The following is a 24,721-nucleotide window of genomic DNA, read 5'->3' as shown; positions in this document are numbered from 1 at the left end:
ACTAAAAATTACCGCGCCAAAATCGTAGCCTTACATGTGATACACTGCTTAGCCATCCCTCTATTTAAATCTAGCCTCACAAACCAGAATTTTTCATATATAGTACATTATGTGTTGCCGGACAGGGGAATATTATTATTATTATTACACTATGTAACACAATTTTTGTTCCTGGGTAGTAAATGTTATTTCCTAATTGCTTATGCCTCAAAAGTATAGAAAATGGCTATTATTCCCCACAAACTTTGCTTTTGTGACCAGGACAGTGATATTTTGAAATTTACCTATTTCCAATGAGAAAATGGGCGAATTTGTGTCTTTTTGTTCACATAAAGTCAGAAAAAACAACATATGAATCCAAATTAACATGTATTTATACTAAAGTAATACAAAAATGACTACAAAAGATTTAGAAGTGAGTAGTTTTTCGAGATTTACGATTATACTGTAAATCACTTTCACAAATCAGCCCCCAAATGTAGTCTCCCATCATGTTCTCATTATACTGTCCTTGGTAGCGGCGTTCAAAGTCCAGTATATCCTGGTGGAAGCGCTCGCCTTGCTCCTCCGAGTACGCTCCCATGTTCTCCTTGAATTTATCAAGATGAGCATCAAGGATATAGACTTTGAGGGACATCCTACAGCCCATTGTGCCGTAGTTCTTCACCAGAGTCTCAACCAGCTCCACATAGTTTTCGGCCTAGTGATTGCCTAGGAAGCCCCGAACCACTGCGACAAAGCTGTTCCAAGCCGCTTTCTCCTGACTAGTGAGCTTCTTGGGGAATTCATTGCACTCCAGGATCTTCTTTATCTGTTTTCCGACGAAGACACCGGCTTTGACCTTTGCCTCAGACAGCTTAGGGAAGAAGTCTTGAAGGTACTTGAAGGCTGCCGACTCCTTATCTAGAGCTCTGACAAATTGTTTCATAAGGCCCAATTTGATGTGCAGTGGTGGCATCAGCACCTTCCGGGGGTCCCAGCCGTACTCATCGTACTTCAAGGCGTCCAGCAAGGTCTTGATGCTGTTGTAATCTTCTTTGAGGTGCACCGAGTGAGCCAGGGGAAGAGACGGGTACTTGTTACCATTATGGAGCAGCACGGCTTTGAGGCTCCTGGATGAGCTGTCAATGAAGGACAGTATAACGAGAACATGATAGGAGACTACATTTGGGGGCTGATTCGTGAAACTGATTTACAGTATAATCGTAAATCTCGAAAAACTACTCACTTCTAAATCTTTTGTAGTCATTTTTGTATTACTTTAGTATAAATACATGTTAATTTGGATTCATATGTTGTTTTTTTCTGACTTTATGTGAACGAAAAGACACAGTCGCCCGTTTTCTCATTGGAAATAGGTAAATTTCAAAATATCACTGTCCTGGTCACAAAAGCAAAGTTTGTGGGGAATAATAGCCATTTTCTATACTTTTGAGGCATAAACAATTAGGAAATAACACTTACTACCCAGGAACAAAAAAAAAAATAACATTTGTTACACGGTATTATTAATAATAATAATAATAATAATAATAATAATAATAATAATCATAATAATATGTGGTGCACAGCATTGGGTGCTCTTGATCTACAAATGCATTTTACACTTTATTTTACACTTGTTAAAATGCCCTATAAAGAATCTTTTTAATCAGTAAAAATATTCTGAAATGAACTAACAAATGTACAAATTTGAGTTCATGGATACCTTGCATGTTATCTATACTGACCTAAGTACAAATGTGATCTTCAGTGCTTCAATTTACACACACATGAATACATGCATAAAAGAGCCCAGTGCTACCTCCTGACCAAGAGCTAGGTCAACCACATAAATCTAAAGCCTAGGATTAAAAACAAACAAACAGAATCTGCATCTCAAACACTCAAAAAAGGAATACAGGGACCACAAGGTGACCAGTGTCCAGCCCGGGCAGGGAGGGGTGAGGGTCCAAGCCAAGCAATGCCTTGTAGGTTAAAAGCAAAACCTTCAAATCATTTCGAACGTACGGATCAGCCGGTGAGTACGCAGGTCATCTTTAAATCCTGTTTGGAAATAAAGCAGCACGTTGAATCTGACCCCTAGGGGGTGCTGTTTAGCTGTGCTTGAACACTTGCAGAGCAGAGTGACTCCAAACAGGTCTTGAATACTGAGAAGGTTTTATGCTAATATTGAAAGGGCTGACATTTAGTTTTTACCCACAAAATACTTTTTTCTATTGTAAGATGACCCTGTCTTACAATGTATTCGTCTTCAGTTCTAGTTTGATGTAAATGGATTGTTAACCCCAATGACAGGGCTGTAGAGGAGCCACACACTATGTATTTGAACATGCGTCTAGAAAACCGCTGATCCAGTATGTGATCACATGGTTAGGACATTCTTTACCTCAAGTCATTACGAGTAGCAGAATAAGGGTCTATTCAATAGAAAGTCACCTTTTTTCCATGTGCATACTGGTGATCTATTTCATCACAATGTGATTGGTCCAATGTTGGGATGTGTGTTACTATTATACATCCTACATACTGTATACTGATTGCTTCTGCAAGGCCAGTAAAGGAGAGCTGTTAGTGCTTTAAATCAATGTTTTTAACAGTATCGCTGCTGCTGGCTCTGTCTGCTTGCTGTATCTTAGGCTTCCGGCTAAACGCTTCCTCCTGGCCGATGTTCCTTTTAAAGACGCTAAACGGAGCCGAGATGGCGCCTGTCCGGATATTCCACAAGGTATTTATTATCACTTGACTTGTTACAAACTAAAGGCAATTGCGCACCTGATCTGCATGGCAGTCGTATGGAAATGAATTAAACAGACTTGTGTATTTCATATTGTACTTCTCTTGACCAAACCTGTGTAATTGTCGGTACGAGATTGATGCGTTGATTTTGGGATTAAAATCTTTTCCAGATTTGTATGCGTTAAATATAACGGTGACACCTGACTTCATGCACTATGACGATGGAGTTACACAAGATGCAACATGAGTAGGAAAAACCAACTGATGCATCCTTTTAGCGAAGCGCATGTAAATGTGAGGCACTATTTAGCTATGTACCTGCAGATTCAAGTAGGCTATGCTTGCAATCAAGTGCAAGCGATTGCGAATGCACACCAGTGGATCAGTCACTGGTGCAAAGGGTACCTCCCATGCAGTTCACTTTGATTGACACTGATAAAATGCAGGAGTGAAATGTAAAAAGCAATGTTGAAAGGAGATGTCTCGTCAAGTGGTTACCATAGTCAGTTGAGTGCTCGAGATCAGTTGTTTTCTAGTTTGTTTTAAGTTTAACTTGTGTATCGCTCACCCAGTTTCAATGTTAGTGTTGTGTATCGCTCACCCTACTCTCCCTTCCTCTCACCCACAGCAGGAGCCCCCTGCCCCGGCTCAGAACTCCTTCAAGGTGGGCATGAAGCTGGAGGCGGTGGACCGCAAGAACCCTCACTTCATCTGCCCGGCCACCATCGGGGAGGTGCGAGGGAGCGAGGTGCTGGTCACCTTCGATGGCTGGAGAGGAGCCTTCGATTATTACTGCCGCTACGACTCCCGTGACATCTTCCCTGTGGGCTGGTGTGTGCTGACCGGAGATAACCTGCAGCCACCTGGGACCAAGGGTAGGACCTCCCCTCCCTCCTCCACACTCCCCCTGCCCTGCCTCTCTGTACAAACCTGCACTCCCTCCTCCCTACTCCACCTGCCCCCCACCTCTCTATACAAACCTACTACTGCCTGACACCAGTGGAAAGATACCCCACTCCACTCCTGTCTCTGTACAAAACCCCAAAGGTAGGGCACCCCCCATCCCTCCCCTTCCCTCTTACTTTTATCTGTTTTTAATAACCCAAAACCAGGGCCATCCCTATTCCCCCTCTTCGTTATTAATTGCATACAATACAGATAGTCTTTTGTGTATGTGTAATACCAGAAACGGACCACAGGAAACAAGGCATTGACGTTTTTTTCTTCACTGTACATAGCAATCAGTAGCAAAGCATTGGACCATCTGTATCTTTAATCCATCCCTATGTAAAAATTCATTTGTAGTTATTTGATATGAATGCCTATTGCAGATATGTCCAACGTAACTGCAGATTTGTATATAACCAGCCTGCCCCGCTATTTCAGCGTAGCTTGGTTGACCATTACTGGCCTGTCTTCACATCCGTTCTGTGACCAGGGGGCGGTGGGTTCAGAGGCCACCCTGTACGGAGATCTGTCAGTGTCACAATTCTTTAGATCTTGTCCAACCGGGTCGGTTAGTGTGCGCAGGCCTTTAGTCTCTGTAGCCTTTGTGTTTCACATGTTGTAAAACACTGCATGTTCACGATTCATATCAAGATGTTATTAGGCTGTTTATAATACTAATCCTGATTGGTGCATAACTTCACAGGGATATGTACAGACTATGTATAGTAGGTCACTGACATTTTTAGATATGTCTTAAAAAACGGTAATCCAGTTGTGATGGTATCTAAACTTAAAAAAAACAAAAAACATTTCCAAGTAAAATTACTTAAACTGTGATCAAAACAACTTGTTTCGTCTAATTTTGTTCCCTTTTCATGTCTATCTCAAATTGTGATCTTGTTCATTTGTCGATCCATAGATTTTGAGTTTTACCCTCTGGGGCGACTCTGGAAGGAGAAGCTTTTGCCCTTTGCAGGGTTTTGCTCTTTACAGTGAGCTGGGGGGAGTCATTAGGGGCGGTACATCTTGTACGTTTAACACAAACTGAGTGACATGTCAAGATAGAAAGTAAACTAATTAGCATCATCTGACTATTCAGTCAAGCTATTTCTGAACTATTTATTCCAGTTTGCTGATTCCTGATGCGACATCAATGCCTGTGCTCGAGAAAATGGAAACATTGCAGTGTGTGCAGTGAGGGGCGTATTGCTGGAACAAAAAAAACAACATTGTTGCAAGAGGGAGTGTGATTTGGAGACGCTGCGATTGTTAAAGAGAGGTTTTTTATTTCTCCTGGCGAACGCTCCCGAGTAAATATTGAGAAATGCTTTGCCCAATAAATAAAAACTTCAAAAGAGTCGGCAATATGTTTAAAAATATAACGCTGTGAAAAAGACAACACGGGGACATAGCAACGGTAAGGTGACATCGTTCTGTAACACTTCATTGAACGGTTAAAGCCAGTTCAAACTCAAGCAGACAGGAGGGACCAGGCTGAATTGATGTGCGGTGGATTTTCCATTTGCAAATTAGGGACTGTGAGACTGGCCTGAAAACATCTGCTAGCACTATAATATGGGGGGCGAGGAGAGTGAAAAAAAATAGCAACCGAGAGAGCAAGAAAAAGAAAACTTAATGGATGGAAGAAGGGAGGGGCCAGTAATAGCCCAGCACAGCATGTGTTTTTGCTGTTTGTAATTGGAAGTTTTTAGTGTGCTCATTTTTTGAGGAATTTGTTTAATCTTCAGCCTCGCTCATTACCTCATTCTGAAAGCTTTCCCACACAATTGAAGCTGTTAAATGACATGTTTTTCAACGTACTCCTGATTTGTTTTGATATTTTTAATCAACATCACTGTTCAGCTGGAAAATACATTTCTCGACTTTCAATTGAGCATTTGCCAGGAGGGAGAGAATTTCTCTCCCGAGCACCGTAGTGTATTTAGATTGTGCCACGTTACTGGTGCTCTTATTGAAATGAGGGCCTGTGGCAGGGCTGAAGCCCTACACATGGGAAATATGTAGTTTTATTGTATATTTTTGCATTATTTGTTGTAAATTGATTTAATTAACAGTTTAATTGATGTTGCGCTCCGCCGTGGACGATTACCTGTCTGTGTGCAGCAGCTGCTGAAAGCAATGACTGTTCCAGCAGGCAGGTGGGCGTGTCTCAGCGGAGCGTCAGTATAAAAACATAGCGATCACTGTGATCGGGGCTGCTGCAAGGCCTGCCGTTTGATTTATAGTTTGTTGTATTGTGTTTTATTTTGAGTGTTTGTACAGTCATGTATCGTCCTCTGTGCGCTGCCATCGCTGGTAGCGTCACATGACATTATTGTTTACTTTTTTTGTTTATGTTTATTGATTAAATCCTGTGCGCCTGTGTCGGCGTATCAACGTCAATCTCTATCTCAGTCTCGTCTGTGTTCTCCTCGGCCACCTGAGGCAAGTATACCAGGACTCTATCACAGGGCCGTATTCTGAGAACAGAAAAACAGCAGCATTTCTGCAAGAGGAAACATGAAATTCTATTTCTCCTGGCGAACACATACCTGGTACACAACTGTATTCTATGATTCTCTCTGGTGATCAAGAAAAAGCCCTTCTCTGCCAGTAGTAAATGTATTTGTAAAAAATGTAGTTCATCAGGCTATAGCCAAATGCAATGTGAAACTTCTATAGAAGGCTGGTGAAGATTGTGCAAAATCAAGGCAGTTATCGTGCTTATCATGTAGAGTGTGACATGGAGAGACGGATGGACATGTTCACTGCATAAGGGTCCCCGTCTTTTAATGAGGACCTCTAAAAACTCACCTGCATTGTTTACAGTTGATACTATATTTTTCTGTCTTAATAGTTTTGCCTGTAGATATTCAAAAAATGTGACAGGAAGCCCTTAACTGCAGTGTGAGGCGGGAGATAGGGCATGCTTTCTTTTCTCCACCAGATGCTGCTATTTTTTCAGGAGGCGTGTGTGAGAGGGGGAGTTTATTCTGTTTTGTGCCTATTATTCTCAATCTCTAGTACAGAAAAGTCTTTTGTAGTCTATTTGTGTGTGTGTGTTTGTGTGTGTGAGAGAGAGACACTGTGTACAGTGCTCCAGTACTGAGAAAGGTTTTAAAGGTACACTGAAGGTAATAGCTTTGGCAATCCTAGTTTATGGCCGAGGCAGTAAAGCAGGATTGGATTAAATTAAATTGAATTAAGTGAGAGAAGTGATAAAAAGAGTCTTTGGCCTGAACTAAGCGTGAATCCTTAAAGCTGATATTTCAGTTCTCTGGGCAGCCAGGAATGTTTCAGGATGGAGGCTAGGCCTTGGCATGATCCCAGCTGGCAGGGGGTGTCTGGGCACAGAGCGAGGGGTGGGGGGGTGGGGGTGTTGGTTAATACACAACTAACCTTTGTCTTTTTGGCAGAGGGTGCAAACTGGGGTCTGGCACAAGCAGATAGACAGTCTCCCTCGTATGTCATTTCAGCATTTTCTTAGCAGAAAAAAGAAAGTAAAGAAAGGAAGAAGAGCCTCAGAGTAGGCTGTCCCCGTGGGGCTGGTTACGGAGCCGCTGCCAGGCCAGCTGTTGCACAGTACAGTGGGGAAGGGAGTTTGGGTTTCACTTTGGCTTGTTTTAGAGGAGGCGAGGGGAAACGCGCACAGAACGAACTCAGCGCTTCACATGAACCAGGGATTCCCAGGCAGGTACAGTAGGGAGTCTGTTTGCTTGTTGCTTTGTAGTTGCTGGAGTGGATTGTTGTATGGCATGCCTGTTTACTATCGTGTTTTAGTCTTTTACTGCCTGTCCTGATGCACCAGATGAAAAGTGTCGGCTTTAAGATGTTTTTGATACATACAGGTTGTAACAGCATGTCTACAAACCAAATAAGTCTCTTTAAAACACACTGCCTCTGTCTGGTCATGTGGGATTACAGTCTCCTTGGGAGATGTCACAGCGAATCGGATTAAACCAGGTTTTACTACTCTGCAATAATAACCCCAATCTATATTTGTCACTGCACAATTATTATTTTTTTATATGAAGAATTAAATGTACAGGGATGTAAAATGCTAACTTTATTCTTTGAGGTGCACGAAACAGGGTTTAAAATATACTGACAGGTTGGATCTGGTCATCCTAAATGTATTTTAAGAAGAAACCGTTTGAAGAACTGCTCAATTCCTTGTGTACCTTAAGGGGTTAATCGAGCGACATAAAGCTGCTGTTTTAATCCTGGCACAGCGTGCTGTTTAGCAGTTAAACGTTTAAAGATGTTTTTCTGTATTACAAACAAGCCATACTATTTTAATAAAACTCTTTGGTATTTACAGTCATGGTAGTGACTGCTGGGAAGTAAGACTCAAGGCCCAGTACAGAGAAGGGCAGCTAGGCTGATCCCAGGACTTAATGACATGAGCTATGAGGACAGGTTCAAAGAATTACCTCTCTTCAGCCTGGAAAAAAAAAGGGAAAGAGGGGACTTGATTGAAGTCTTTAAAATTAGACCTCAGCAGTGGGGAATGGTGTGCTAACAAGGGATGTGCTAGACAGAAGTAGGGGTGTCAAGTTCACTACTACTAAACGTTTGAACAAAGCTGATAGATCTGTGAAAGCAGTAACACTCCAAGGTGTTCAATGAGATTGCTCCCTCTATTCTTGCCATTTTATAACAGACACGAAGTTCATTCAGTATTTTTTCTTTCTTGCACAGTTTATTTAGTCCCTACATTGCGACAGTCAGTAGGTATGTGTGGAAACCGTAGCAACTACAATGACACATACATCTATGACCCGGTTACGGATTGTAGCCTGCACACGCAACCGGCCACAGGCAGGAGTTGTGATCCTGAGCTCGGGGTCCTAAAGAAAGCAGCAGGCCGGCTCCCCAGGGTAGCCTTACCCTCGCAGCCCAGGGGGGACAGGCTTTGGCTGAGAGCCCTTTTAGCAGAGGGCTGGGGAATTTAGTGAAGGAAACTAGCTTAGCATGGGAAGAGAGCAAATAAAACAGAACAGATCTTTTCAAACTAGAGAGGGAGAGAAATGAAGAGAGGCTCTTCTACTCTCTGAATAACCTATCGGCGCTGGTGGAGGGGAGAAAGAGCAGCTCTTATACTCAGTTAACAGCCTCCCTCCGCTCTGCTGGTGCAGCAGAGAAAGAACAGGATGAAAGATGTTCAGAGAGTATAAGAGCATCCCTTTCTATTTCTCTGCTCCACCAGCACAGAGCAAAGGGAGGCTGTGGAGAGAGCATAAGAGCTTCCATTTAAATGGTAATAAAGCTACTGAAAGATTTTAGAGAAGTAATTGTGTTGTAGGCAGACGGGTGTCAGTTTGGCAGGCTGCAGAGTGTTGATTAGAACTTTATTTAAGTTTCTTAGAAATCTTATTTCCAGTCTGGAAATGGCATGTGGTTTTTAAGGGGTTTCCTCTTTATACACTGCTGCCCCCTCCCATTGGAACAAACGAAGCTGGGTTAGGTGATTCATACCACACAGTATTGGTCGGTAATGTATGATTGTTTAGGCACAAGATGAAATATTTATCCACTTTACTTGGTTTGTTGTAAGTTCTGCCTTGCTTTCTGCAGCATGCCCACTTAATCGCTACCTTAAACAGCCACTGATTGTACTGCAGACTATTCAATACAAAAGGCTGAGAGTTTTGCATTCAGTTCTAGAGTGAGGACTGCTTCAGTGTATTGATTAAATAGCTGCTAGGCACAGTCGTAGGTGTAGTTCAGTTGATTACTGGTTTGGGTGAGTGGGAATGGGTAATTGTAAATGGCTTGCTTTATTTTTGAGGCATTCACGTAATACTGTTATACAACACTCGTCTTTTAGAGTAACTTCTGTAATGCCAACCTGCCTTCCTCTCAGTCCCTCATCTTTAACCACTAAGCCACACTGCTTTACTGCCCCCAAGTCCCTCAGCTCTTACCACTAGGCTACACTGCCTCCCTCCCAGTCCCTAAGTTCTAACTACTAGACCACATTGCCTCCCTCCCAGTCCCTAAGTTCTAACTACTAGACCACATTGCCTCCCTCCCAGTCCCTAAGCTCTAACCACTAGACCACACTGCCTCCCTCCCAGTCCCTAAGCTCTAACCACTAGACCACACTGCCTCCCTCCCAGTCCCTAAGCTCTAACCACTGGACCACACTGCCTCCCTCCCAGTCCCTCAGCTCTAACCACTGGACCACACTGCCTCCCTCCCAGTCGCTAAGCTCTAACCACTAGACCACGCTGCCTGCCTCCCTCCCAGTCCCTGCACTAGTTCACAAATGGTGCATATAAACCCTTCAGTCTAGTGTTGCCCAATGTTATCGAGTAAACTGATAAATAAGTCTTTATAGGGGTCAAAAGGAGGAAGGCGTATTGTTTTTAGATCTTAGCGAGTTGCCACTGGCAAAGCTGACAAGCAAAGGGGCCTCTTGTGACTGTGTGAGGGCCGTGTCAAAACAAAAGGATGTTTCTTATCAAGCTAAACGAAAGTTAAAAAAAAGAAGTCTATTTTCGTAGACTGCCTGTTCAGGAAGAGGTGGTCTATGCTTTCGCACATTCTATAAGACAGTTTGTTTTTTTCATTTTCAGCAAAATAGATGTGAAAAGCTTTGTTCTTTTTTTTATTTGCTCTCTTCCCCTGCCTCTGGCACACAGCTAGTTTTCTCGATTAGATTATTCTCCAGCTCGCTGCCAAAAGGGCGCCCAGCCAAAGCCTGCCCTCCCAGGGCTGTGAGGGTGAGGCTGCCCTTTAGGACTGAGAGCTTAGGATCACAACTCTGTGTTATACTGAACTATACTGGGTACACACATACTCCTAACTATGAGTGTGAAAGTGTTCCAGAACCCCCTGCAGTGTTACAAGAAACACAGTACTTCACTTTGCTGTAACCCGTGTGGTCCACTTCGCAGGAAATTCTTTCAACATATTGTGAATAAACTTTTACTTGGGAACGCTCATTAGGAGAAAGAAATGTTTTTCTTCTAAACATCGTAGTGCAAAACTATTCAGGCCATTCACCCCATCAAGGCTCGTCTCTTGTTAGCACACCATTCTCCCCTTCTGGAGGGGGAACTCATTTAAAAGCACAGCATCTAGTCTTTTTTAAAATGTTCGGTGTTTTAGATCCTACTATGTCACCTGGTAGGCTATTCCATGCAAGTCTGTGTAAAAAGTGGAAGTAGCGTCTTGGGTTAACTGTGTCTATACCATTTATGATTTTAAAGACTTCAATCGAGTCCCCTCTTTCCCTTCTTTTTTCTCGGCTGAAGAGCCTTTTAATGATGTTCCATGTAATTTAATTGAGTGCTGATGTTTTTAATCCAGTCTCCCTTTTCTTGTTGAAAAGGGCAGTGGGCAGCCTGTGTTCGATAAAGCATAGGAAACAATGCACCCACTGGGGATCCAGGATTACAGGGGGTTAAAACCACATCTAAATGCTGTACAGTAATTCATGACAATCTCTGCAGTAGTTCTGCGGGGACACAGTTCCCTTTTTCCACCATCTCAGATTGAACTGTAAACTGCAGAAAAGTAAGTCACTTTTAGTTCTCGTATTTCGGTAAATCAAACTAGGTTGCTACGGCAACCGGAAAGCAGCAGCTGAGGTTTAGAGAGGAAGGAAGTCCTAGCACAGTGACTCCTACACACTCTCGCACAGACACATGCACACACTCCCTCCCTCGCTCACTCGCTACCATCTTGGTTGCCAAGAGTGGGTGTCCTCTCGTCTTAATAACAAGATCCTTTCACAGGAGTTTTTTTTATTTTATTTTCAGTTCAATCTCAAACTCTTTTAAAAGGCTTTGCAACCTGTTTTGAAGACTTTACAGTAAGTTTGAATTTAAGCTTCTATCTATAATTTTGATGATGATGATATAGTCAGAGTACCTAGACTGCTATGATAGGCCTGGGCTGTTAAAGTGCCTGTAGCTAACAAAATCATCCCATCAATCTTTCCTGTTGTGCACTGCCATTCGTTATGTAGGTCTCAGATCTACAGTACAGTTTTAGTCAATATTTTTCTTTGAAAATATCTGGCACTGCGATTGGTTAAAGAAATACCTCTGTTTGCAAGCCTTGCCTTCAGGTAACACTTGCTTGGTCATTTCACCTGAAGGGTAAAATTGTTCTCCACCCCTTTACTGGCTTCTTTCCTGTCAATAACCAATCAGCTACTTCCTTTATTGACTGACATGCTTTCAGTCAGTAACATGTTTTGACCCAGAAGACTGCTGAGGTGAATTGACCCAGGAAGTGTAACAGATATCCAGAGAATAAGGTCTAGAAACTGAAGTGGGATACCATGATTTGAAATGCTATTTCTTTCAAAACCGTTTATTTGAGAACATGTGTAGCTAATGAAACTAAGGATTGGAATTGAGACATTTGGTATTCCAAAACTATATTACCTTTCAGCATAGCGACACTCCTAAAAGCCATTATTGTTTTACTTTTATTTTGTAGTTTTAATCCTCACTTTTCAGCCCATTTTCTCCAACTACAATGCTCGGTTTCCTTTCCTCGTTCACTTCCTTCCTGTGTTACAGGAAATAGAACCCTGTCTGAACATTTCATGGAACACAAGTTTAAGGGTCAGGTGAGGACCCTGTTACTTAGAACACAGGAAGTAAACTTATCAACAGGTTCATCTTAAAGCAGTGAAAATAAAGAAGAGAAAGCTAGTGGCAAAGGAATTTGAGAATGTTATAAAGAAGAAATGTTTTTATTTTATTTTATAAAGATAGGGGCAGCCAGCCATGAGCAGGTCAAGTAAGAGTTTTGTTCTGCCATTCTCAAACTTTTTCTTCATGGAACCTCATTTGACGTGGGTCTGTGTACAAGAAACACATTACATTCGCTCTGCTGTGTCCCATGTCGTCCGTATATTTTTTGACGTACTGACGACTCCTTTGAAATTTTTAGTCATTCAGTATGGATCATAAATAATCTGGGTAATACATTTCTCAACATTTACTCAGGAGCGTTCACCAGGAGAAACATGTTTTTCATTCTAAGGATTGCAGTGTTTTTTCCCACAATACCGCACTCATTTCAGGGCACTAGCACTGTTGCGGGAGGAAACATGAACTGGATACACTGCGATGTTTAGAAGAAAAAATCTCTCCTGTTGACTGCTCCCGAGTAAAAGTTGAAAAGAGTATTTCCCTAGTTTATGTACCTATGATGTGTGGATTAAAAAAAAAAAAAGATAAAAACTATCAGGAATACGTTGAAAAAAATGATATAGACAATACAGGATACAGGATTTGGAAGTATTTATTAAAAATATGTGCATGTAGATTTTGACTTTCTTTATCAGATAGATTTAACAGAAAAGATTAACTGCGACTACAAGAAAACTTTTTTTTGGCCCGCTTGTTTCGTGACCCCTCCCCTAAAACCTTTCTGAGATCGAAGTCTAAACATTTAAACAGGTTATTCAAAACAAAAAGTGCTAAACAGAATAGTTCAGCGGACGTTTAAATGAAAACATATTTCATCAGAATCTTTTGTTTTTCTCAAGTGTCAATAATTATAATCATGGTTTCTGAGTTTAGGGTTCTAACAGATAAACACTGATAAAACATCCCCAAAACAAAGAACATTTGAGCAATGTTTATCCTATAAACACTGAAAGAACATTGAAGACTATTTTGTGTTCACTTTCCCCATTCCTGGCTCAGTGTTTACTGTATTTTTCTTGAGGTACTTGCACTGTGATTTCTATCTATATAAAAAAGTAAAAGCTCTGGTAATCAGGATTATGGCCATCTACAAAGAGCCTATAACTTTCTGAATATTAACATTTAATCAGGAAATGAAAAGCACAGGAGCTATAATATTGTGATACTTTTGATTCCATTCTACTTTATTACTGGATGTGGGAAATTAATAGGAAAAGTGAGCCTACACAGGATTCAGTACACATGGGAAACAGTAGGCTCTAGACGAGATCACTACTGCAAATGCACCCTATGGTAGTTCCATCAAAGGGGGAACGACTTCTGTAGTAAATATTTAATTTTGGTCACCACTTATAGGCAAAATTCCCTTCTTGTCGGCCCGCATCCTTTGAAATTGCAGTGAAGTGCACTTTCTCCCTGAAGATATGTAGTGGGGTTCCCCCCCAGCAGCTCAGTGAGTGAAAGCACACCCACAGTGCAGGGTGAGGCATGTACAGTATATATGCTAGTTTCAGTGTTAAACAGGTATGAAACTTGATAAAGCCATTCCTTAGCACAAGTATTTTCAGTTGTGACAGGGGATGTATGTTACTGACATGCTAGCAAAGGACACTTAACTATTATTATTATTATTATTTATTTCTTAGCAGACGCCCTTATCCAGGGCGACTTACAATTCTTACAACATATCACATTATTTTTTACATACAATTACCTATTTATACAGTTGGGTTTTTACTGGAGCAATCTAGGTAAAGTACCTTGCTCAAGGGTACAGCAGCAGTGTCCCTTACCAGGGATTGAACCCACGACCCTCCGGTCAAGAGTCCAGCAGTCCAACATGCTGCCCAGGTGGATGTTAGTGGTTACAATATCTGTTAGATGGTGTGAAGAGATACGATGAAGCTGTGTGTGTTTTTATTAAAATAACATCAACAAGTGTGGTTGCACCTACTACACTCCCCCGACACAAAGTAAATACAAACTTAAACCAGCCAGTATCACTGTGACCTACATCCACTGTGTACTTGGAGAATACACGTGACATGCACACACTAAAGTCAAAATGAAATGCTTGGCTGCAATGTGAAAGGTAGTGGACTTCAACATATCCTTAAGAAAAGAATATTGTGCAAGTTTTGTTCGTTTTAACTGAATTGTTTTTAAATCTGTATCCTACCTTAGACAGATAACCTCCCACCCTAGGTGACACAAACACAGAGATAATGCCAAAAGGTATTTTAATGTATGGTATATGTACTGTATGTATGTCATACACACTTGTTAAATTCATTGGCACTAAAAATATTCAGATAGTTACCCTTTCAATATCCATAGCTTTATATATTTAAGTTTCATTTTATAAAAATAACAGAAAATGGACAATCATTAAGATATTTAGTAACCAACAAGTCTGATTTAGGGTTGAAAGGGCAACAAATATCCCATCTCCAAGATCCACAAGCCAGCGTTCCTGTGTTTGTAACCCTCTCCCTCTCGCTCTCTTTCTCTCATCCTGTCTGTCTCAGTCGTGCTGCCCAAGAGCCCCGGCACCCCCCTGGAGTCGAGCTCGGAGCGCAGCAGCATGCACCCGGCGGGCAGGGGGGCCCCACGGCAGAGGGGCCGCAAGCCTGGGCGCCCGCGCGGTAGACTGCCAGGGAGACTGCCAGGGATCTGGCTGCATAAAGGAGCTGCAGGCCAGCACGGCGCAGCCGGCAAACCGGTGGATCCAGTCAAGATACCCAAGAAGAGAGGGCCCAAACCAGGCAGCAAGGTAACCAGCAAACACACTGCCCTGCGCTGTCGGCTGTAGTCTTTACCAGCAACCTTCATAATGAGCACCAGTCTAAACACTCCACTCTCAGCTCTGCAGCGCTGTCCTTACCCTGCACTTTAATAATAATGAGCACCCGTCTAAACACTCCACTCTCAGCTCTGCAGCCCTGTCCTTACCCTGCATCTTCATAATGAGCACCAGTCTAAACACTCCACTCTCAGCTCTGCAGCGCTGTCCTTACCCTGCACTTTAATAATACTGAGCACCAGTCTAAACACTCCACTCTCAGCTCTGCAGCGCTGTCCTTACCCTGCACTTTAATAATACTGAGCACCAGTCTAAACACTCCACTCTCAGCTATGCAGCGCTGTCCTTACCCTGCATCTTCATAATGAGCACCAGTCTAAAGACTCCACTCAGCTCTGCAGCAAGTTTTTTGTCGTGTTCTCATGTATACTCAATAAAAGAGTTCCTTTTTGAATCATATAACTTAATTTCACAGTTAATACCAGCGTTTAGGAAATTGAAACACAAACAGCCCTTCCAGGAGGATGGCCATGCCCTTACTTTTTAATATAAAAAGCAGAGAATATGTACACTTTCCTAACAGATTCTCATTGATGGGTTGGGGCGATTTTAAAAAGAACAGGATTCATGTTTTTCAGCAGCGCTCAGGTTGCACTGGAGAGAAGCAGGTTCGGTTTGTGTGATCTGCAGTGCCATGCCACGCTAGACTAATCCCAGCCTGCAGGGCAGCAGTGTGGAGTAGTGGTTAGGGCTCTGGACTCTTGACTGGAGGGTTGTGGGTTCAATCCCCAGTGGGGGACACTGCTGTTGTACCCTTGAGCAAGGTACTTTACCTAGATTGCTCCAGTAAAAACCCAACTATATAAATGGGTAATTGTATGTAAAAATAATGTGATATCTGTATAATGTGATATCTTGTTACAATTGTAAGTCGCCCTGGATAAGGGCGTCTGCTAAGAAATAAATAAATAAAAATAAAAAAATGTACAGTGTGAGAAGTGGAATTAAAGGAAAGGGGAGACACTGTGCACACTGAAAATCGTTTTGTAGGAACTCGATTACATTCCCCGCAGTTTAGGTCAACTGAATTTTTCTTGTGTTTGTCACATTTTTACCACTTCCATTTTTACGTACATCAAGAGAACGGCTTGCCCAATTGTGAAGCTTGCTAATCACAGTCTTTAGCCCAGGTTATTGATAACGTCAGGGGGTAAAAAGATTGGCAACACAAGTATCTCTAATTACTGTGTATTTACAAAGGAGTTACTCAGTAAATACATGTGTGCCTACACATCACTACACGTCACACTTACATTTTTACATGTGTCTAGAGAATTGCTTGTTCAGTTGAGATGAAATTTACTATGGACATAAGAGTTTATTCATTGATGAAAGTTGATTTGTTTTTTTCTTTAGCACGTTCTTGAAAGTATTAGTGTGGAATATACTGTACTGTATGTAGGCATCTGTCTGTAATGCGCTAAAGAAAAAAATCAATTTTCAGTGTTTAATATTTAGTACTTATACTCAGCAACACTGTAGTCTTGTATTTTGAACTCTGTTGCTGCTTTTAATGCTTGATCTGAGTGACAGCCAACACAGCAGATATGGTAAAGTTTAAAACTGTGCAATCTTAAAGGTATAGGAAATTAAGCAGAATCTAACGCCTCTAGGATGTGCCGAGTTTAAATCCCTTTAAAAAAAATGACAGCAGTGAACCCTGAGGTTGAAGCTAGTTGAAAGGTAGGAGAGTCTGTTTATTTGTTTCTAAGTGCCTCCCTCTCGTGTGTTTGGTGTTGACAGAGGAAACCTCGGGTGGTGCCCAACCCCATACCCACCTCCCCAACCAGCAGCACCCCCGAACCAGACACCAGCACTGTGCCCCTGGACAACGCCACCATCCCCAGCGCCGCCCTGCAGGCACCCACCGGTAAGACACCCCATCTAGATAAAGTTAACCCAAGTCTCCACTTCAGGTTTAGCACAGAGAGTAGAACAAGAGGGCATACCTGGAAATTTAGGAACAGAAGATAGGAAGCACTTTCTTTACACAGTGTTAGAAATGCATGGAATAGCCTACCAGGTGAAGTAGTAGGATCTAAAACACTGGGGACACTGCAGTGTCTGTAGTGAGCACTGGGATCCCTGTGTACATGGATGTTGTGTACTGAAAGGCTGTTCCTGTTCCAGACTTGGATAGAGGGCTGATCGGCTGTAGCAGTGGTTCTCAAAGCTGTGCCCATGGGCACATTCGTGCCGTTGACATAATCTTTAATTCTGCTGTACAGATTCAGCAATAAAGGAACTCTTGCATCAGTAAATGACTATATTGCATCAGTACCGATACCAGTGATATGGGATTTTGCTTTGCACAGTAGCTGGAGTCTTATACAGTAGCTGGAGTCTTATTGTCTTGGGTTACAGCACCCTCTAGAGGCCAAGTGGTTTAAACTCTTTTTAAAACAGTGGCTTCAGAAGAAAATGCTAAACTGTGTAGAAAATGAAACAGTTTGGCAGAAAAATCTTTAACTGTTCACTTGGAGAGCTCAATCAGAGGATTCTCAAATGTGTTGATTAATCTATCCATGTATTACTTTGATCATTTTAAAGGCTTTCGATATAACCCCCATTACTTGAGCAATAGTTACTTTTTCAACACTTCAGATAATTAAAAATTACTTTAAAAACACAAGGCTGCTTACACTTACACTTACTAACTTTGCAGAGAGTGTAGATCTCGCACTGAGAATGTCTATGACAAACCATTAGTGATTGTCTAATTTAATTGATGACTTTAATAGGCCACACATTTGAAATAGTAAGAAAAAAGGAACACATAGCCACAAATGGTAAAATGCATGAGACTTTTTAGAAGTTGTTTAAGATGCCTAATTTAAGCACAAAGTGGTCTAACATTTTCACACAGGAGTACCTATTGTTTCTATAGCACTGATTACTAACCGAAAATTGAAATTCTCACCCCCAGAGGTTTTCATGCAGGTAGGTATATAAAGGATACAAATGACACATCTTGAGGTGTGCTAATAAATTTGCAGTCACTGACACAACAGAGACTGGTTAGAGGTAGCCACTGAACAACTTGAAACCTGCTTTCTGATGTGCGTAGTCAAGCGGAGCTGTGTGTTGTGATTGGACAGTGTGCGTGTACCTGAATAAGAACGGCAATATGGGACCCCACCTGGACCGGAAGAAGGTCCAGCAGCTTCCAGACCACTTCGGGCCGGCGCGCGCCTCGGTGGTGCTGCAGCAGTCTGTCCAGGCCTGCATCGACTGCGCCCACCACCAGAAAACAGTGTACTCCTTCCTGAAGCAGAGCCACGGAGGAGAGCTCATCTCAGGTGAGGCGCGAGCACACACACACACACACACACGCACACACACACACACACCGCTGCACACAGCACTGCTTTTAAAGCAAAGCGCACTTTACAAATCATAACAAATCATAATCATAGGAGGCTGTGTGGTCCAGTGGTTAAAGAAAAGGGCTTGTAACCAGTAGGTCCCCGGTTCAAATTCCACCTCAGCCACTGACTCATTGTGTGACCCTGAGCAAGTCACTTAACCTCCTTGTGTTCCGTCTTTCGGGTGAGATGTAGTTGTAAGTGACTGCAGCTGATGCATAGTTCACACACCCTAGTCTCTGTAAGTCTCCTTGGATAAAGGCGTCTGCTAAATAAACTAATAATAATAACTAATAGTAACAGGTAGAGATAGTTAACCCAAGACACAACTTCACGTTTAGCACAGAGAGAACGAGAGGGCATAAATGAAAGCTGAGTACAAGCAAGTTTAGAACAGAAGGTAGGGAGCACTTTTAAAAATGAGGCCTTCCATGCCTTTGTTGTTGTATTGTAACTAAAATGCCTATGTTTCCCTCCAACGGCAAATCATAGAATTCAACAGAATTTGTAGCTAAATGTACTTTAACATAGCCTTACCGTGTCTTAATATATTACAAAGTTTATTTTTAGCACTACAATAAGATAGTGTCTACCCATTCCCAGACAAAATTGCATTAACATGAAAGCACTATCACACGGGCAGCTGTAAGTTTCTGTCTTGGTATTTTTTTAACATTTCAATACCAGCTGGAACAGCTCAGTGGTTTCAATTAAAACCCCCACTCCAGCATTAGGCAATACAATTAAGGGATTTCAGCATTTCATTTAGACAAACACTGTTAATCTACGTTTAGTAGATTAAACATTCAAACCTTTTGTGCAGCGTTTAAATTATCTTACACTTCTTTAATGAAAAGGTTGACTGCATTCAGTCCGCTTTATACTTTAATTTTAAATTTAATTTACAGTGTATTGGGACTATAAATGATAAAACGTTTTGAAAAAAAATTATCAAAGAAAAAATAAGAACAGACACATGAACTGTCCCCTTGTACTGGACAGCGTGATTAGCAAAATTATTACAATGCAGCTGGTGTCTTTTTCGTTGAAGACATTTTAAAGAAATCGTGCAGCTCTCTGCAGTGTGTGTTCAATCATTTACTAGGCAGGAAGCAAACTAAACCGGCTGCCAGGTTCCTAAATGCAGTGTAACAGGTAGTGCATCAATAAGGCAAACCTTTGCTGTATTTATTTTTACACGATAAAAAATATGTATATTTACACTTCTTTCAGAAATAGGAATTTCCACAGGGAACTACATGTTACACAGCATTGGGTACATTTCATGGAAATCTGTGATAACCGTGAAAAAAAACACAGCCTTGGCAATTGGTTCACAACAGAGATGTAGCAGTATTAAGCTGAGTTGTAGAGCAGTCTGCCTTCGACTGGTTTGAAGGTTTAGACTTTGCATTGAGCTGCCCCGTGTTGCTGTTGTGTTCCAGCCTCGTTTGAGCACGAGCAGCACACTCTGACCCTGCCCACGGTGAACAGTGTGACCTACGTTCTGCGCTTCCTGGAGAAGCTGTGTCACAACCTGCGCAGTGACAACCTGTTCGGAAACCAGCCCTTCACCCCGAGCAGTGCCGTGCTGCACTGCCCCCTGGAGTATGACAGCGCCGCATACCACCCAGGTGAGTCTGCAGCAAACACCACTACAAGCGACGGACAGCACTGAAATATCAGCAATGGAAGCTGTTTCATCATTAATGGAAATACCATAGCTGGTATATTTATTTTTTCCATGTGTATTAAAACGCTTATTTTTACTGCATTGCAACCATCTTTTAATGCGAGTGTCGTCTTTGAACAGGTCTCTTTAAATATTCATTGCATCTCATAATGCTAAATAAAATACTGAACGCTGAAGTTGTTTAAAGATGGTACTCACAGTCACAAAACAGACACAGAGTAACACTGTGGAGAGCTGCCAAAAGCACTGTAAAAGCCTTGGGTTACCATGGTAATGGATGGTACCCTTGAATACTAAAACAAAGAACCAAACCGTCTGCTGTTATGAATGTAATATGAAGGTATGGAGTGGATTACCTGGTCACGTTATTGATGCTGAATAACATGGATCCATTAAGACCCAGCTTGACAAAGTATTGAAATCAGTCAGCTACTGGGAGCCAGACGAGTACAGATGAGCTGAGTGGCCTCTTGTCGTTGGTGTTTCTCATGTTTTATGATTGAGTGTTTGAGGTCCTGCCTGCTTCACTTTGCCCTCCTCTTGCTGGGTGCTGACCTATCTAGACAGAAGCAGCTTGGGGGACGGGCCCCTATCTGGTCTGAGGAGAGTCAGTAAGTCTTAAGAGACGCCCCCAGGACTCCCACCCTACAGCGCCCTCCTCTCCCCCAAACTGGCCAAAAACGAACGCCACCCTTCAGAAGGTACCTCTTCGGAACTAGCTTTTGTACTTTGTCTGCCTTCTGTTTTTATTTTCTTCCTTTTCAACCTAGTCTTTACTATGCTTTTAACCAGGTGTGCCACTTCCAGCAGTAAAATATAATCAGACCCATAACTTCAAACACTCAATCATAAATAAATAATGCATATAAAAAAACATAACAGCAACTAATTGCAGAGCTTTGAACAGTGGCTTAGTTACAAATATTCCCAATACAGTAGACTCTCGCTATACCGAACCACATGGAATCACACCCTGTTCAGACTGGTGATGTGTTCGGCGTACTGTACGGAAACTGTACCATACTAAAAGTGTCTTATCAACCCTTGACTTGTGACCCTTAATGACTTGTGAAACAAATACAGAGACGGTGTACATGTTCTGCTGATAGTGAAGTTTCAACAGCTGTTCTGAGCATTCATTTCAATACAGTAGCATGGATCGGATTGTAGGTCAGTACAAACTACGGGTTTGGATTGGAGAGGAGCTGCAGTATGTTAAAGTATGAATGTAAAGCAGTGTGCTCATTTATTAGAACACCTCAAGATGTGTCATTTCTATCCTTTATATACCAACCTGCACGAAAACCTCAGTGTGAGAATTCTTGGTCAATAATCAGTGATATAGAAACAGTAGGCACTCCTGTGAAAATGTTGCACTTTGTGCTTTAATTAGGCATCTTAAACAATTTCTATGATTGTCAATTAAATTAGACAATCACTAATTTGCCTAATTTGACAACTTTCCAAGATTTTCAGTTAGTGTTTTGATTTCATATGCACAAATCAAAACTACAGAAGCAATGTGGTGTTCTATTATATTTGCACACTTAACATGAATAGAGGTAGCCACTGAACACTTAAGAAGTAATTCAAACAAAATAAAAAAAGCAGATGAAAAGCCTAATTAATGTATTTAATGTGTTTATGTAGAATTATTGTGTTTAAACATTTAGAATGCTTTATCATAGACATTCTGAGTGCGAGATCGACACTCTCTGCAAAGTTAGTAAGTGTTGTTGCTACTAATACTTTACAGTGAGGACATGACTTGTATTGTGCCATATCTGAGAACCAGCCTTGTTTTTTTAAATTATTATTTGGAAGTCCTTTTCTACTATCTGAATTGTTGAAGAAGTCATTCTAGCTCAAGTAATGGTGGTTACTTGACCTCTTATGTCAATGGCTTAAGTCCATTTTATTATCTTGTATTGAAAGCCTTTGAAACATGCTTTAAAATAATCAAAGTAATACATGGTTAAGTATCAGCACATTTGAGGCTGGTAGTTAATGAAGTCTGTCCTCTCTCTCTCTCTCTCTCTCTCTCTCTCTCTCTCTCTCTCTCTCTCTCTCTCTCTCTCTCTCTCTCTCTCTCTCTCTCTCTCTCTCTCTCTCTCTCTCTCTCTCTCTCTCTCTCTCTCTCTCTCTCTCTCTCTCTCTCTCTCTCTCTCTCTCTCTCTCTCTCTCTCTCTCTCTCTCAGCAGAACCATTCCTGCTAGAGAACGGTTTCCCCGGCCTCCCTGAGCACCGGCTGGACAGTCTGGACTCTGCGCTGACCACTGTGAATCAGGCCAGTCCGGCCAGGAGCTTCCGGTCACCCTTCAGATCACTGAACCAGAGCAGCAGCCCTTCGGCCACGCTGCGGAGACTGAGCTCGGGAGGTGAGTCCCCCCCCTGGCAAACCTACAGCTTGCATTCCAGCCAGTGCCACTTTTTTCCAAAAATGAGTTCCATGCAGTCAGTAACAAAATTAGACACAGTTTCAGATTCAGCATGGTTTAGGTCAAGGTTTAGCTCATGGCATCCTCCTATCATTTAATGATTAAGACATTAAGACTTGGAAGGAGGTTAGATTGGTTCTTTGAAGTTCCAGGTAGAACTATCTCAATCACAGACCCCTGCATATGTGAAGTGCTTTAGCGAGTAATGCTGCCACCCCTCCCAGGTTCGGAGCGGTTCCTGGGGTCCAGCCCTCGTTCCAGCAGCAGGGACCCCAATCTCTGGACGGTGGAGGACGTCATGCAGTTCGTACGGGACACTGACCCCCAGCTCGGGCCACATGCAGACCTCTTCCGGAAACACGTATGTTTTTCACTGTCCATTCTGAGCTAGGATTCAAACAGTCATTAATACTCCATTCTTAATACTCCTGATGTGCCGGGGCTATGTGTAGTGCTCAGATCCGCCCCCCTTTTTTTTTTTCCCAGAAAGGGAAAATTGTAATGTTGGACCTGGTCCGACATAGGACAGCAAAGGGTTAACTCCGCCAGCGCAACCTACTCTCTGTCTGTATCAGTATAGAGTATGTGGGGCTGGCAGAGCTGACAGGTCACATTGTCACATGATTTGGAAAAGGAAGGTTTTTGGTCTCCAGTTCAGATTCTCCAGAAAGTTGCAAAGCAGCTCAAATGATTGGAGCTCAGTATTAGAGCAGCTCAATATTAGAGCAGGAGGATCCACAACCACTCAAAATGATAGCAAACACAATAGTTGGGGAAATGTAATTTTAAATGTAGAAAAAAGAAATGAAGTTGAAGCTACTTAATGAACTTTGTGTAAGTTAGGGGTGCCTCCTGTCTCTCTCTGTCTTAGTATCTGCTTCCTGCTTTGTCTTCCTGCTTCGTGACAGCTTGTCGGTTTGTGTTGCAGGAGATTGACGGCAAAGCTCTGCTGTTGCTACGCAGCGACATGATGATGAAATATATGGGCCTGAAGCTAGGCCCAGCCATCAAACTCACCTACCACATAGACAGAATCAAGCAGGGCAAGTTCTGAGAGAACACAAGACTTTTATACCTTTTCAAAAAAAAAAAAAAACAATCAAATCAAAATGCTGGGACAATTATAAAAAGCAGAAGAAAACGGTTTACCACATGAGACTGTCACAGCCAAGCTCAGAGCAAGACCCTGCCACCCACTTTCTGTTTGTCTCTCAACCATGGACATCTTTGGGGATTTTGTAGCATGCCGGCCCTGCGGGATTGTGGGTACAGAAGAGCTCGGCCCAGTGCTTTTTAATAATAATAATAATAATAATAATAATAATAATAATAATAATAATTGCATCGTTTTTTTTTGGAGGGGTGGGGGGGGGATTCCGAGGAACCACAGATGGGCGTCAACGCCATCTTTATGACTGTTTTTTATTACTGTTTAAAGATCAAGGTTGTTTATTAACACACTGTACAGCCCTGATGCATATTTTTTCTGTAAGACTGTTACCCAAATAAAATAAAACAGGTAAACACTAGCTGCTTTACTCCGCATGAGGCAGGCTGCCAAATACTGTCCATATTCCTGTTATACAATGGTATACAATAGATGTGAACACGTAGGCTTCAATAGCAATCGTTTTTGAATGGTGTGCAATTCTCGCAGACTAGAGTTAATTTCTTACCCGTTAAATGTTTAATATGGAGGTCATGGGGTGCTGCTGGATTGGTGTATTGGCTAAAATTAAGATTGACCTGCATGTAAAAATGCTTAGTCCATTCATTATTTCAGTTGTGTTTCACTAGTTTGTAAGCACATCAGCATTAAATATATGAATTCCAGTTTATACAGTGACAATCTGCTTTTGCGAGACGTACTGTATAACAGAGCAAGTAGCAGTCTGAGATTACACTTGGGTATACGCTGTTTTCTGTGAAAATGCTGTCAGGTCAATATTTAGGTTTTTTTAATGTGTTAGTCAAATAGTAAAATAAGAGGGAGTACT

At 41.9% G+C, this 24,721-nt stretch overlaps 1 protein-coding gene across 5 annotated transcripts in view; it reads left to right on the top strand.

Moving 5' to 3' along the window:
• Window positions 1-24,286, top strand: part of LOC117414219 (polycomb protein SCMH1-like) — a 30,909-nt gene extending 6,623 nt beyond the window's left edge. For 4 of the 5 annotated variants that reach the window (XM_058999850.1, XM_058999851.1, XM_058999848.1 and 1 more), the window contains exons 6-14: window positions 2,640-2,728; window positions 3,368-3,614; window positions 14,894-15,138; window positions 16,972-17,098; window positions 18,327-18,527; window positions 20,039-20,227; window positions 22,485-22,664; window positions 22,949-23,085; window positions 23,653-24,286. In XM_058999850.1, the coding sequence (XP_058855833.1) occupies window positions 2,640-2,728; window positions 3,368-3,614; window positions 14,894-15,138; window positions 16,972-17,098; window positions 18,327-18,527; window positions 20,039-20,227; window positions 22,485-22,664; window positions 22,949-23,085; window positions 23,653-23,778 (1,541 nt within the window). In that variant the 3' untranslated portion in view covers window positions 23,779-24,286. The remainder of the gene's footprint in view (window positions 1-2,639; window positions 2,729-3,367; window positions 3,615-14,893; window positions 15,139-16,971; window positions 17,099-18,326; window positions 18,528-20,038; window positions 20,228-22,484; window positions 22,665-22,948; window positions 23,086-23,652) is intronic. The other variant, XM_058999849.1, reaches the window with a different exon arrangement.
• The last annotated feature ends 435 nt before the right edge of the window (window positions 24,287-24,721 follow it).

Source organism: Acipenser ruthenus, chromosome 25 (assembly GCF_902713425.1).
Source record: "Acipenser ruthenus chromosome 25, fAciRut3.2 maternal haplotype, whole genome shotgun sequence".
NCBI classification, from domain to species: Eukaryota; Metazoa; Chordata; class Actinopteri; order Acipenseriformes; family Acipenseridae; genus Acipenser; species Acipenser ruthenus.
This window is presented reverse-complemented; position numbering and strand designations above follow the sequence as displayed.